Source organism: Chionomys nivalis, chromosome 20 (assembly GCF_950005125.1).
Source record: "Chionomys nivalis chromosome 20, mChiNiv1.1, whole genome shotgun sequence".
In the NCBI taxonomy this organism is placed as follows: domain Eukaryota; kingdom Metazoa; phylum Chordata; class Mammalia; order Rodentia; family Cricetidae; genus Chionomys; species Chionomys nivalis.
Genome location: NC_080105.1, coordinates 46872624 through 46885636, shown reverse-complemented (window position 1 = coordinate 46885636; position 13013 = coordinate 46872624). Strand labels below are relative to the sequence as shown.

The following is a 13013-nucleotide window of genomic DNA, read 5'->3' as shown; positions in this document are numbered from 1 at the left end:
TCTGAGGTAAGGTAAGGTGTTTGTGAGAATGTACATCAGTGTTACACAAATAACTGGCATTTTCTGAGAAAGGGCTTGAGCTTCCAAGGATTGGTATTTAAGGGACTCCACTTCCTGAAGATACCAGGGGACGATTATGGTAGACTCTTTTTCCAAAATACAGAAATGAATTTGAGCTATGGACTAGAAAGTAACATTGCTGAGCTAAAGCATCGGGTCACACAGTGTTACTGTGTGTCCAGCCAAGTTTTACGAGCTGTTTATTGTTCTTGTCATCATCTCTTATTGTCTGTAGGAGCCAATACTGCATCCAGCTTCAGTAAATACCAGGAAAGAAGATACCAGCAGATCCCCATTCTCACTGAACTGAGTAAGTTGCTTGTAAGTGGAATATTCAAGGGAGAGATTTTTATGGTGCATAGGTGATGCCTCATGGTCATTCTAGAATTCACAGTCAGAGGACTAAGAAACCAGAATAGGACCCCAGAAACCTTTCAGTGCTATTTGGGTATCCGTTGGTGACATCATCCATTGAAGCCTGGGTGAAGAAACTGAACCAGCACCTGTCAGTCCCTGGCAAAAACCTTGAAGCCTAGATGGCTGCCAGTTGAATGTATAGCTTAATTGTTCCCTCCCTTTTAACTATCTCTGACTCTCAAAACTTTAAGTCTATAATTTAAAGAAATGGTAAATTAAAGTGGTGGGAGAAGGTGAGGTATGTTCTATCACTCGGCAGGGACCACAAGGTTTGTTCATCCAAAGACCTGGAAACAGACAATGACTGTTACAATAACTAGTCACCTGCCAGACCCTCAGTCTTTGCTCTTCTTTGCTGGAAAGGGTCAGGCTAAAATGGTAGCCTTGGGTCTGGCTTTGGTAGAGCATATACAACCTAAGAGAGAGTGGGGAGGAATTTTGAGGTCTCTGGTTTAAATGACCCAGCAGAATTAAGACAAAGTCTTAAGCCTGTGTGTATGTATAGACTAGAGGACACCATCAGATAAGTGATCCATGTATAGACTAGAGGACACCATCAGACAGGTGGTCTGTGTATAGACTAGAGGACACCATCAGACAGGTGGTCTGTGTATAGACTAGAGGACACCATCAGACAGGTGGTCTGTGTATAGACTAGAGGACACCATCAGACAGGTGGTCTGTGTATAGACTAGAGGACACCATCAGACAGGTGGTCTGTGTATAGACTAGAGGACACCATCAGACAGGTGGTCTGTGTATAGACTAGAGGACACCATCAGACAGGTGGTCTGTGTATAGACTAGAGGATACCATCGGATTGGTGTTTTTCACCTTTCACCACATGGGTCCCAGGAATCAAATTCGGGTCATTAAGTTGACAACAAGTGGGCCATCTCTTCGGATCACACTTTGGTTTTTTGAGACAGGGTCTCTCATTGGCCTGTAGCTCACCAAATGAGCCAGTATGACTAGCCAGAGAGCGCCAGGGGCCATCTGTCTCCATACCTTCAGTACTGGGACATAAGCCTGAATGTCCATGCCTAGCTTCTCATTGTTTTATTTATTATTATTTTTATTTTTATTTATGTTTATGGGTGCTTTTTGCCTGCATGTCTGTGTATCACATGCATGCCTGGTGCTCACAGAGGCCAAAAGAAACTATGGGATCCCCTGGAACTGGAATTCCAGACAACTGTGAGCCACCATGTGGGTGCTGGGAAACGAACCCAGGTCCTCTGGAAGAGCAGCCAGTGCTCTGACCTGCTGAGTCATCTTTTCATCCTGTTGTTTTATTTGTTTGTTTGTTTACATAAATTCTAGGCTCAATCCGCTCTCCCTGCCTGTGTGGCAAGCACTTTACTGATTGAACTACCATGGGAGGAACATGAAGAAAAGCCCATGGGTAGAGCTTGCTGTGCCCGAGAGGACTGAGCTTGGGAATACAGGCAGCAAACTCTCATTTTCTGTGTATGCTGGCCTTGCCTTTTCATCTTTTTTAAAATATTTATTTATTTATTATGTATACAATATTGTGTCTGTGTGTATGCCTGCAGACCAGAAGAGGACACCAGACCTCGTTACAGATGGTTGTGAGCCACCATGTGGTTGCTGGGAATTGAACTCAGGACCTTTGGAAGAGCAGGCAATGCTCTTAACCTCTGAGCCATCTCTCCAGCCCCCTGCCTTTTCATCTTGTCTTACAGAGAATCCCTCCAACATCCACTTTATTGAGCAGATGGGTGGAATGAACGGGACACTCAAAGGAGCTAGGCTGCATCTCAGCACTTCCTTCTCCAGGGGTACTGTCTTTTCAGACAACTTCTTGGATTCTCTTCTGGCCACGGTAGGTACAGATGAGTCAAAGTCCCCCGGAAAAGGAAAAGGTCCCCTGCGGGAGGCCACTGCTCACCTTTCTGACCTCTTTTAAAATTTCCAAAAAGTCAACTTCACAGGCATTATTTCACCTTCTCAGTTTTTGACAGTTTCAAGGTTGCGATCTTGCAGTGCTGGTGCAGAGATTCCAGATGCCTGGGGTAGGGATTGAGTACCAAACTTGGATCTTGGCATTCATCTGGGCAGACCAAGTGTCAGAGCTCTGTAGATCACCCCAATAGTTCATGTAGAAATCCCCATAAGGGGACCCAGGACTTGCAGGAGGAAAAGCTTGGTCTTTGCGGGAGCGTGAGGTTTGTTCCATCAAAGTCAAATCTCCTTCTGCATTGCTCCTCTCTTGGGATCCATTTTAAGTGCCCAGTGATGATTCAGTTCTTTGGCTGTAAGCAGATCCCTGGCATCCATCACAGGATTCCCATAAGCAGAACCCACTCTGAAGTAGCGAACACCTACAGTGTGCTGGGCACCGTACAGAAGAGACTGATTTAACATGAGTAACTAGAAACAGAAAGAATGCATTGCAAGGGTAAAGATCAGGGGAGATGGGAAAATATGGAGCTTGGGGGAAGGGGTTTCAGTTATGACCAGGGTAGGGGATTCTGAGGGGACGCTTGCAAGTCTTTTATCTGGAAGACAGTAGATGCCACTCAGAGTCTGGAGAAAGGGTGTTCCAGGCAAGAATAAGGTGAGCGCTTACCCTGGGTATCTGAGGAATTTGAACTTGTCTAAAACCCAGAGAATCTGTGTGCAAATGTTTATAATAACTGTCGGAACTCCTGAAAGGAGATCATGTAGCCCACCGCCTCCCAGACTCCTCCCACTGGGGGTTTTCAAGAGAAGGTTGCAAAAAGATCAAATCTCAATCTACAAATCTACATGCATGAGGCCTTGAGATTCTGATAAACACTCTACTTTCTGTGACTCCATGTAGAGAAAGCATCGCTCCTGAACTGCGTGGTTGCCTCGAAGACTGCCTGCACGTTAGGAGAGCATGGCGGGCAACGTACAGGCTCTGCTTCCCTTAGCCACAGTGAGCATCACATAACCCACTGAGCTCTTAGAGAAATAGCTCTGCCTTGACACTAGAACACTGCTAAATGAGCTGGCAGGCCGTCAAGTTCCTGAAGGGCAAGCAAGCCGGATGTGTTTGCATTGACAGGATTCAAGTGAGGCTGCTTTGCTGAAGTGGCTCTTAGCATTGTGTGTCAGCATTGGCTGCCAGTGTGTCAGTTAACTTTTTAACAGTTAAGACCAGCATATGAGGGAGAAGGTGACTGTTGAGGAACCTGGCCTGTCTGAAAGAGGCATTGTAGATGGGTTGTGACTCTCCCCTTTATCTTCGGATTCTCTTAGCCTGCCAGTAAAACCTAAAGTTGAGGCTTAAACTGCCTACTGGGCCACACACACAGGAAAAAAGCCTACAGTTCTATTTAGAGTTGCCAGAGGAGCGGGGTCTTGGTGCATCTTTCTATTGTAGCAAGTAGGTGAAACTGGGCAATTTATAAACAATAGATTGTGCTTGACTCATAGTTCTGGGGTCTCAGAAGTCCAAGGGCACAGCGCTGGCATCTGCTCATGTGTAGTGAAGGGGCTTCTTACTGTGGTTTTCACTATTAAAAAAGAGACAAAGTGTGAGGTGATGGGCCAAACATCCCTTTTAATCAATAGTCCATTCTTGGGCTAAGTCATACTAGGATGATGGAGTGACCTACTCTTGGGGTTCTGCGCTTTTACTCTAGTGAGGCATAGATGTTCGATCATTTCACATTGCTGCACTGTGAACTAAGTGTCCCGCCCGTGCTTCCTAATGGACATATTGTAACCATAGCTGGCAGGATAGGCAGAAAAAAAGTTGTAATAATAGAAATAAAATTAACATATAACATAAGCCATCACAGAAGACACATTTTTAAATAGTCTTGAACCAGATGTTGGCACTGAGGCTTGATGATGTCTCCCGTCATCCATCACTTTCCTTGTGAATGTGAGCTTTCTCTTGGGTAGCCTGAGAGCCACATTCCCCCAACAGGACTCTGTTTATGGTACCAGTGAGTTTTAGTCAGTGAAGGAGGCTGACAGCTTCCTGGGGGGAAAATAAGTTACGTAAAACCTAAGAGTAAGTATTCTAAAGTCTGTGGTGAAATCTATGGGAACCAGGAGACAAGGCCACAAAAATGTGTCCAATAGCCATATTCATCACAGTCAGGTGGTGGTGGCTCACGCCTTTAATCCCAGCACTCAGGAGTCAGAGGAAGGTGGATCTCTGTGAGTTTGAGGCCAGCCTCATCTACAGAGTGAGTTCTAGGTCAGGCTCCAAAGCTACACAGAGAAACCCTGTCTTGAAAAACCAAACAACAACAACAAAACGCCAAAAAAAAAAAAAAAAAAAAGAAGTGTTCATCAGTTTATCACATGAGGTCAAAAGCAACACTGGCCACCAACTAACCCTGAAGATCCCTAGTACTGAGAGTGAGAGGGAGGTAAGTAGCGCCAGGCTGGGCACCGCAGAGGGGAGGCCAGCGTTGTCTGTAATCCGGATGTTGAAGAGCACGGTGTCTTCAGCCTGCTTCCGGAAGGTGGACGTGGACGAATATGATGAGAACAAGTTCATGAGCGAGGAGGACGGCGGCGATGGCCAGGCCTGGCCCAAGGAGGCTTAGGTGGACTCACGCCTGCGACAAGGAAACAGGACAGCTCCAGGCGGCTCTGAAAAACACCCCTATCAACGCAAAGAGTCAGGCAGTGAAGGAGCAGGCAGGCAGCATTGTCTTGAATGTGCTCATCTCTTTTAAAGCTAATGATATTGAATAGGGCGTTCAAGCTCTGGACAAGAAGGTGTGGACCTCCTAATGAAGTATGTCTACAAAGGCTTTGAAAGCCCACCCGACAATAGCGGTGCTGTGCTACCACAGTGGTATGAAAGGGAGGAGTAGGGTCCATCCTGCGGATTTTGACTGCAAGAAAAACTGTGTAGTCCTCCAGCTGGAACTGCACGCGTTCACAACAGTAGCAGTTGCTGGTACAAAGATCAAAACAACCAAATGGCACCGCTGCCCTGTGGGTAGCAGCTGTTTCTCCCAGCTTTGCCTTCTTGCTTCCTTTTTTATATCTATAAAGAAGAAAATTACGTATCAGTTTCCTTAATGAAAATTGAAATAACATGGAGAAAAATTTAATGGAGGTGTTTGATCCTTCATAACCATGTCAATAATATGTATACCATTCTGAATTTATATTCAAGTTTGATGGTGCAATTTTAACTCTTTCTGCTGGTTTAAGGGTTTTACTTTGTTTTTAATCAAGATCTGATCAAATCTGAAGGAAGTTTTCTAACTCATGCTAGTCAGGAAGTGATTTTTAGTTTTTAAAATGAGAGACCGGCAGCTATTAACATTGCAAAACTGGACCACACTTCCCTTATTTAAGCAAAATGTGTTTCCAGAGCAAGTAGTGGGTGAGCCCCACTACCAATTTCCAGCTGTATTTCTGCTTGTTTAGACTCAGATTGTTTTGGTGTGAGAACTTGTTCCCGTTTCCTCTTTTGGTTTCATCCAGATGCCCAATGTCTGGGTTGAATAAGAATGTCCCTCATAGTCCCAAATATTGTAATGTTTAGTCATCGGGGATTGGCACTATTTGAAAGGATTAGGAGGTGTAGCCTTGTTGAAGGAAGTGTGGGGTGGGCTTTGAGCTTTCAAAAGCCCCTGCCAAGCCCAGAGTCTCTCTCTGTCAGGATGTAGAACTCTCAGCAACTTCTCCAGCACCATGTCTGCCTGTTTATCATCATCCTCCACCCTGATGATCATGGAGTAACCCTCTGAAACTGTAAGCAAGCCCACAAGTAAATCCTTCCTTTATAAGAGTTGCCTCGGTCATGGTGTCTCTACACAGCGATAGAACAGTGACTAAGACACCAAGAGTATAAAACTACTTATTTCTCTGACCCTGTAACTGTGAATGTGGTGAAAAGAACCTGTAGGAGCCACAAGTGTTATGAGTGATATTACTATGTGACTTTAACTAGGTCATTATTCACAGGAATGTAAGTAAATTCACACCCCCAAAGCTGGGCGATGGTGGCGCACGCCTTTAATCCCAGCACTCGGGAGGCAGAGGCAGGCGGATGTGAGTTCGAGACCAGCCTGGTCTACAGAGCTAGTTCCAGACAGGCTCCAAAGCCACAGAGAAACCCTGTCTCGAAAAACCAAAAAAAAAAAAAAAAAAAAAAATTCACACCCCCAAAACTCAAGAACAGATGATAAAAATGCCAGTGCAGCTTCAAGGAAAAATTTATCTCATTAATTATATATCTTAAAAATGTACATTGATGATCCTTTGGATATTGTGGCTTGACACACTACTCTGGCCACTTATGGAGGGAGAGGACTCTGGGATATCAGCCCCATGACTCACATTTCAGTGTCTGCTCCCTAGGAACTAGACTTGCCTTACTTGTTTTCTCCTTGCTTTGACTAAACCAGCTTTCTACCCAAACTGCCAACTTGCACTCCGTTTTGATAGTGACAATGAAAAGACACGTTCTGCACCACGGGGCCCATTTCAAATGGTGACACCTACTAAATCTCCGTGTCCCAACACCTCTGCCATTCATGTGCTGGCCCTTCTGATTTCACACATAGCTTGCCTATGTTTTCCAGGCCTTCTATAACCATCATGTCCTGGAATTACTTCAGATGCTAGTGACAGGAGGTATCAGCTCTCAGATGGAACAATGTTTGGTTCAGGACAAGTACTACGGGATACATGAAGACAGTGCCACAATCATGTCTAGAAGGTCGCGGTGTAAGCTGGGGCTTCTTTCTTTGGACCATACCATTCTATCAGACATCGAGGTGAGTACACTGTGGTTACTATAGTGCATTTCCTACTTCATTAACTCTCTGAGTTTCAATGGTCTAGGCTTCTTGAGTTCATATATGACTTAGCACAGAAATAATAACTAGTAGATTCAGTGTTACAGCTAACGTGTCTGCACACTGTTGTGTTTATTCTTTGCAACAATTTCAAGAGGTAGAGAAGAAAGTTGTTTTCTCCATCCTCCAGCTAAATGTGCAAGCAACATCAGAGGCCCAGCATTATGTCTGAAGGTGTCCCCTGTGGACCCTGTATTGGAAACTCAGTCCCTAATGCAATGAAGGGTGAGCCATTAAAAGATTGACAGGGTATGATGGACTAGATGTCACTAGCAGGGGTTGGGTACCAGTAGAAGGATGGGCGTGGCCTCTTCCCTTCTCTCTTAGACGATGCAGCAGGAAGGCTGTTGTTATTTGCAGTCCCTAGACCTCAGCTTTCCCGGAAGCCCAGGATATACTCTCTGTCTGTTCCAGTCTTTTGTGTTTAATCATACAGGGATGACATGAGTTAAGTAACTAAATCCATTTAGCAGAGCAAGAAACTGAGGCTTAGCTGAGGTCACTGCAATTTCAACCATGTCACAGCAGGGGTCCAGCTAAGGAGTGTGATCCAGGTTCTTACTATTGTCTCAAAACCTGCAATGCTAAAGAATTCTGGTCAGGCTAGCTGTGGTCAAGCAGAACTCTGGGTCTAAGAATGTTGCCGGTTTGTGGAATATGCTGACACTTTCTTGACCAGAGAGTAGGCAAAAGGCAGACTATCACAAGATAACACCATGGGCAGCTTCCAGAGGAACATCTCTTCATTCGGGAACCAGAGTAGCGTGCAGCCTGATCACAAGCGAGCTACTTCTCAGGGTTTGCTTTATGTTTTGTTTTGATTGGCACTGTATCCAGCTACCTGTTCAGTGTTATGGTGAAGACACACGTGAACAAGGAGACATCTTTTGTAAAGCCAGTGGATGTCAGCATGGCCCCTTGAAAGGAGTATGCTCTTAAGACCACAGCACTGAGTATGCCTCAATGCATACTGCCCGCTCTTCACTGCTGTCACAAGCAGGTGGATGACGGTTAGGGCCTCTAGACGCCTGCAGCAAAGAGCGGGCAGACAAAACTCAAGTTCTTACAACTCTTTGATTAAAGTGCTTAGCAACCCCTGTTGTTCTGTTCTCTTCCCAGCCAAGGAAAACCTTTGGACAACTGTTCTGTGGCTCCTTAGATAATTATGGGATCCTATGTGTCGGCTTATACCGTGTGATGGATGAAAAGAAACAGAACCTGGAACACAAAAGGGGAGTGCGCTGACTTGAACAGTACTAGATACCTGTTAAGTGTGAGAATCAAGGCCACCTTGTCTCATGAAAGCCAAGTCCAGAGCTCCAGACCAGGAGCAGGATGTAGGGGCTAGATAATGGTGTAAGAATATGGAAGACTGGCTCTAAACAACAGGAAACTGTGGTCAGAATCCCATGAACATTGACCTTGTAAGGAGACTACAGATTCTGTCCCTACTGAAAACTAAAACATAGACTTTAAGAATTCTTTCATGGCCTACCTCCATCCATGAAGCTGCTGCTACGTCAGAGAGATGCCCTGATTTCCTGCTGGATTCTCTGGGGAATGTTTAATGAATGCTTCTTTCTAGTCACGGGGGTTTGTGGGCTTTTTTTTTTTTTTTTTTTTTTTTTTGGTTTTTCGAGACAGGGTTTCTCTGTGTTGCTTTGGTGCTAGCTCTTGTAGACCAGGCTGACCTCAAACTCACAGAGATCCACCTGCCTCTGCCTCCCGAGTGCTGGGATTAAAGGTGTGTGCCACCACCGCCCAGCTGGTTGTGGTTTGTATTCCTAAATCATCAGTGTATTGTGTCCAGATTCCAATTTTATTAAAAGAAGGTCATTCTGCTAGCTGTGGGAAAGAGAGAAAATCTATCTGGACCAATGGGGAAGGGGGAAAGAAAGGAGGAAAATCTACAACAGCACAACCATGCAGTTCCAAGCCAGCACTGTCACCATGGGCACGAAAACAGTGATCAGGGAGAAATGAAAACATGGAAGCATAGAGATAGGTTGGTCAAACCCATTCCAGGCAGAGGACAAATAAAATTACTCAAAATAGTGGGCTCGAGTGAGAAGGAGAAAGAGAGGAAGGGGCAGAAGAAGTGAGAGAAGGAAGAACATTATATTAACAAGAGAAGGAATAAATGAATGACCTAAGGTAGGAGTAGTTGTGTGTGTGTGTGTGTGTGTGTGTGTGTGTTTTCTTAGCATGAAAATTTCTTAGTGCATCCATAGCCAGTGCAGACAGAGGAGATGGGAGGAGCCATGCAGTGCAGACAGAGGAGATGGGAGGAGCCATGCAGTGCAGAGAGGAGATGGGAGGAGCCATGCAGTGCAGAGAAGAAATGGGAGGAGCCATGCAGTGCAGAGAGGAGATGGGAGGAGCCATACAGTGCAGAGAGGAGATGGGAGGGCGATGCAGAGCTAAGAAGAGGTAAAATTCAGATTGACTGCTGGGTGGTATCAAAGCAGGGTTGTCATGGATACAGGGAACAGTGGTAGACTGTAGAGTTCAAGGAGGAGGACTGGAAATCCTGATGAAGTAGAGAGGAGATGTAGTCAGAGGAAGGGAGAGGAGAAAAAGGACGGTGGGAGGTGGTGGGTGAAGACTGATTTCCCAAATTTAAGATTTCTAACATGGGACACAGTAAGTGGTAGCATCCAGGATGGCCTGGAAAGCGGTTTGGAGATGGGGAATCTTTGGGTAGCAGGTGTCAGAGAATGGGCCTGGGTGACACAGCTGTAGACCACACAGACTCTGTAGGCCACGGGCAGTGCTGATGGAGCGAGAGTTAGGAGGAAACTGCCCACGTGCCAAAGACCTAGATAAACATGGAGGTCTGAGAGCTTACTAGGGAGGGCTAAGTGGCTTTAAAACACTCACCTGTAGGACAGTGGGAGGAGCGATGCTCTGAGTTCAGCTCCAGAAAGTAGAAATGGTTCCTACGTAAAAATATGTCCCCTGCCCCAGTGTCCCTCAGCTCTAAATCCTGCCTCCACAGGTCTGGAAAATCTGTAGAATATGGTTTTTGGAAGATTGTACAGCTTATATTTGAGAGATCCTCAAGGAAGGAAATGGTATTTTTCCTTTAAAAGGAATGTGGGATTGTGCTAAATGTTAGAACCAATCAGGGCCAGAGGACTCATGGGAAACGATGATGGGTAGATGATCCACTGAAGGGAGGTCAAGCCTGAATATTTAAGAAGGGGAGACCCTTGGGGACAGTGGTGAAGAGGGCAGATGAAAGGCACACAAGGTCAGCTTGCCTACATTTTGATCATGAATCCTGAGGTATTAACGCACAATTGTTGAGCTTTGCTCTGAACTTGACATCTGTTGAAGTGTCTTGCTTCCCTAAAAGTCTTCGCATGGAGGCCCAGGCTGTGAGTATTCTTTTAGATTCATTCTGAATAGAAATTCAGGTTTTAAATGCATGTATTCTTTGGTCAGGCTGCATTCTGTATAAAATTGATGACATACACATTAGGTTAAGATAGACAAAAATCTACATGGGAAAAAGTTCTATATGTTGTAGCAAGCAAACTGTGTGGTCTCTCTGGCCAAAGGAACTTTCCCCAGTCAAGCACTGCCCTGCTTTTGCTTGTGTGTTTGCTGTTCTAGGGGCGGAACCCAGGGCCTTGCACCTGTGAGGGAGGTGTTGCACACTGACCTGTCTTTCCCATCTCATGTCCCAGTTTTGCTTCAGTGCTCAGAATTGTGCCAGCTGAATGTGTTAGTCTGTGTGTAGTGAAATTGTGTTAGTCTGTGTGTAGTGAAATTGTGTTAGTCTGTGTGTAGTGAAATTGTGTTAGTCTGTGTGTAGTGAAATTGTGCTAGCTGAATGTGTTAGTCTGTGTGTAGTGAAAGCAGATAAACCTGAAGTCAGATAAGCCAACAGAGGCGAGCTCTCCCAGATACGGTCTCGTGTCTCTCATTAAAATGGCGAGCACAGCTGTTCCCAGAGGGCTGTAGAGAGATGGACACAGACCTCTAGGAACCTCCTGCTACTGCCTGCCAATGACAAAAAGGGGGAACTGTCACCTTTGTTTGGGGCATTGCTTGTAGCGTCACTGTTCAAATGGCGATCTCAGAATTTGTCTTTGGCTCTCCTTACAGGTTTGTAATTACCAGGCCAGCTAATGACTGCCACCTGCTGCCCTCAGATCTCGTGTTTTGTGCCATCCCGTTTAGCACTGCCTGTTACAAAACAAAAAATGTTTCTTCAAATCAGATTCTTGAGAATATTACAAACGTAATGTCACTGGCCCCAGAGACGCATCTGGGCATACAGCATGTTTCCAAAGTCAGCCCAGAGGCAGAGAAAACATCTCAGCATTCCAATACCCAAGTCTACCCTTTGGACCTATTCACTTCCAGTCTTTTCCATCAATGAGAAGGAAGAGCAGACGTGTGCTATTTTGTTCCCATTGTTAGTAGTTCACAAGTCGGCAAGCCCACGCCGCTGTGGAACAGACCCTCATATCCCACCGGATAAGACGGTAGATAAATAAAGATGCACGTGGTAAATGGTATCAAAGCAAAGTCCATTGCGCTCCTTCCCACCTGCAATAAACGGGTTCACTGGAGCTGAATTAAGAAGTCCTCCACATGGATAGATGCTGATAGGAACCGGAACCAATTTGCCTATGAATAAGATCTGGGACAAGGCAGATGTTCATTCAAATGAGTATTATGGATATTTTGGGATCACACTGAACCAGAGAATCAGAAGAATTTGTGCTGATCTGGGTAGAAGGGATGGGTTCCTTTCAGAAAGACCACTCCTTGTTCCTGGGCATTGTAACCTTTTCAAACTGGGAGACTATAAAAAGTCCTGTCCATTTCGTGTTGGCCACCTACTCCTGGGTGTATGGCCTGCCCTGAGTTGTGCTTATACTCAGTGAGACTCCACTGGGGTCTCATTGATTTTTCCCTTGGCCAGTGGGTATCAGTTACAGATAGCTTCTTTGTTAGGGTTGGGAGCCCATGTCCATGTCCCTCTCTTAGCCCTGGGACCCCATCTAACTTAAATCTGTGCAGGCCTTCTATGTGCTGCCACAGTCTCTGTGAACCCATGACAAGCAGTTCTGTTGTGTCTGGAAGACACTCGTTTTGTTTTGGTATTTTATGACTTACTGGATTTTTTTTGTGTGTGGGGGGGGTTGGTTGTTTTCATTTTCATTTTTGTGTTTCGTTTTGTTGAAAGAGAGAAATAAAGAAAACAAATATGGGTGGATAAGGAGGTGGGAAGTACCTAGGAGGAGTTGATGATCAAAACATATTGTATGAAAAAATTAAATAATAAAGTCCTCTCCAGAGCCCAGGTGTACTCTTACCTCCAGCCCTCCAGCCCCCTTGATGGAAGCTGTTTTCCTGTTCTAATGACATAGCTTTTGTGCTTTTTTCCTCTCTGTACCGGTGCCTCTAAGTTTTGCCTTCTCACACCAATAATTGGTCAAGAAAATGCCTCATAGACTTACCTGCAGGCCAATCTAATGGAAGCATATTCTCAATTGAGGTTGTCTCTTCCAGATCATTCTAGCTCGTATCAAATTGACAAAACAACAATCATCTGTAATGAGATCTTGTGCCCTCTTGAGGAAGAAACCTGGTCAGTTGTCCTCATCAACTTAAGACACTGAAACCCAATACAGACAGATTCAACAGAACTGCCATATACTGGCTGCCCATGCATGCTTCTGCATTGCC

At 45.2% G+C, this 13013-nt stretch overlaps 1 protein-coding gene and 1 pseudogene across 1 annotated transcript in view; both read left to right on the top strand.

The window, feature by feature from the left end:
* Positions 1 to 11697, top strand: part of Kcnu1 (potassium calcium-activated channel subfamily U member 1) — a 65740-nt gene extending 54043 nt beyond the window's left edge. Inside the window, 5 exon segments of the mRNA XM_057752343.1 lie at positions 296 to 370; positions 2184 to 2323; positions 7032 to 7226; positions 8427 to 8560; positions 11421 to 11697. Of these exon segments, the coding sequence (XP_057608326.1) occupies positions 296 to 370; positions 2184 to 2323; positions 7032 to 7226; positions 8427 to 8560; positions 11421 to 11697 (821 nt within the window).
* Positions 4911 to 5347, top strand: LOC130863006 (actin-related protein 2/3 complex subunit 5-like; annotated as a pseudogene).
* Positions 11698 to 13013: the final 1316 nt, after the last annotated feature.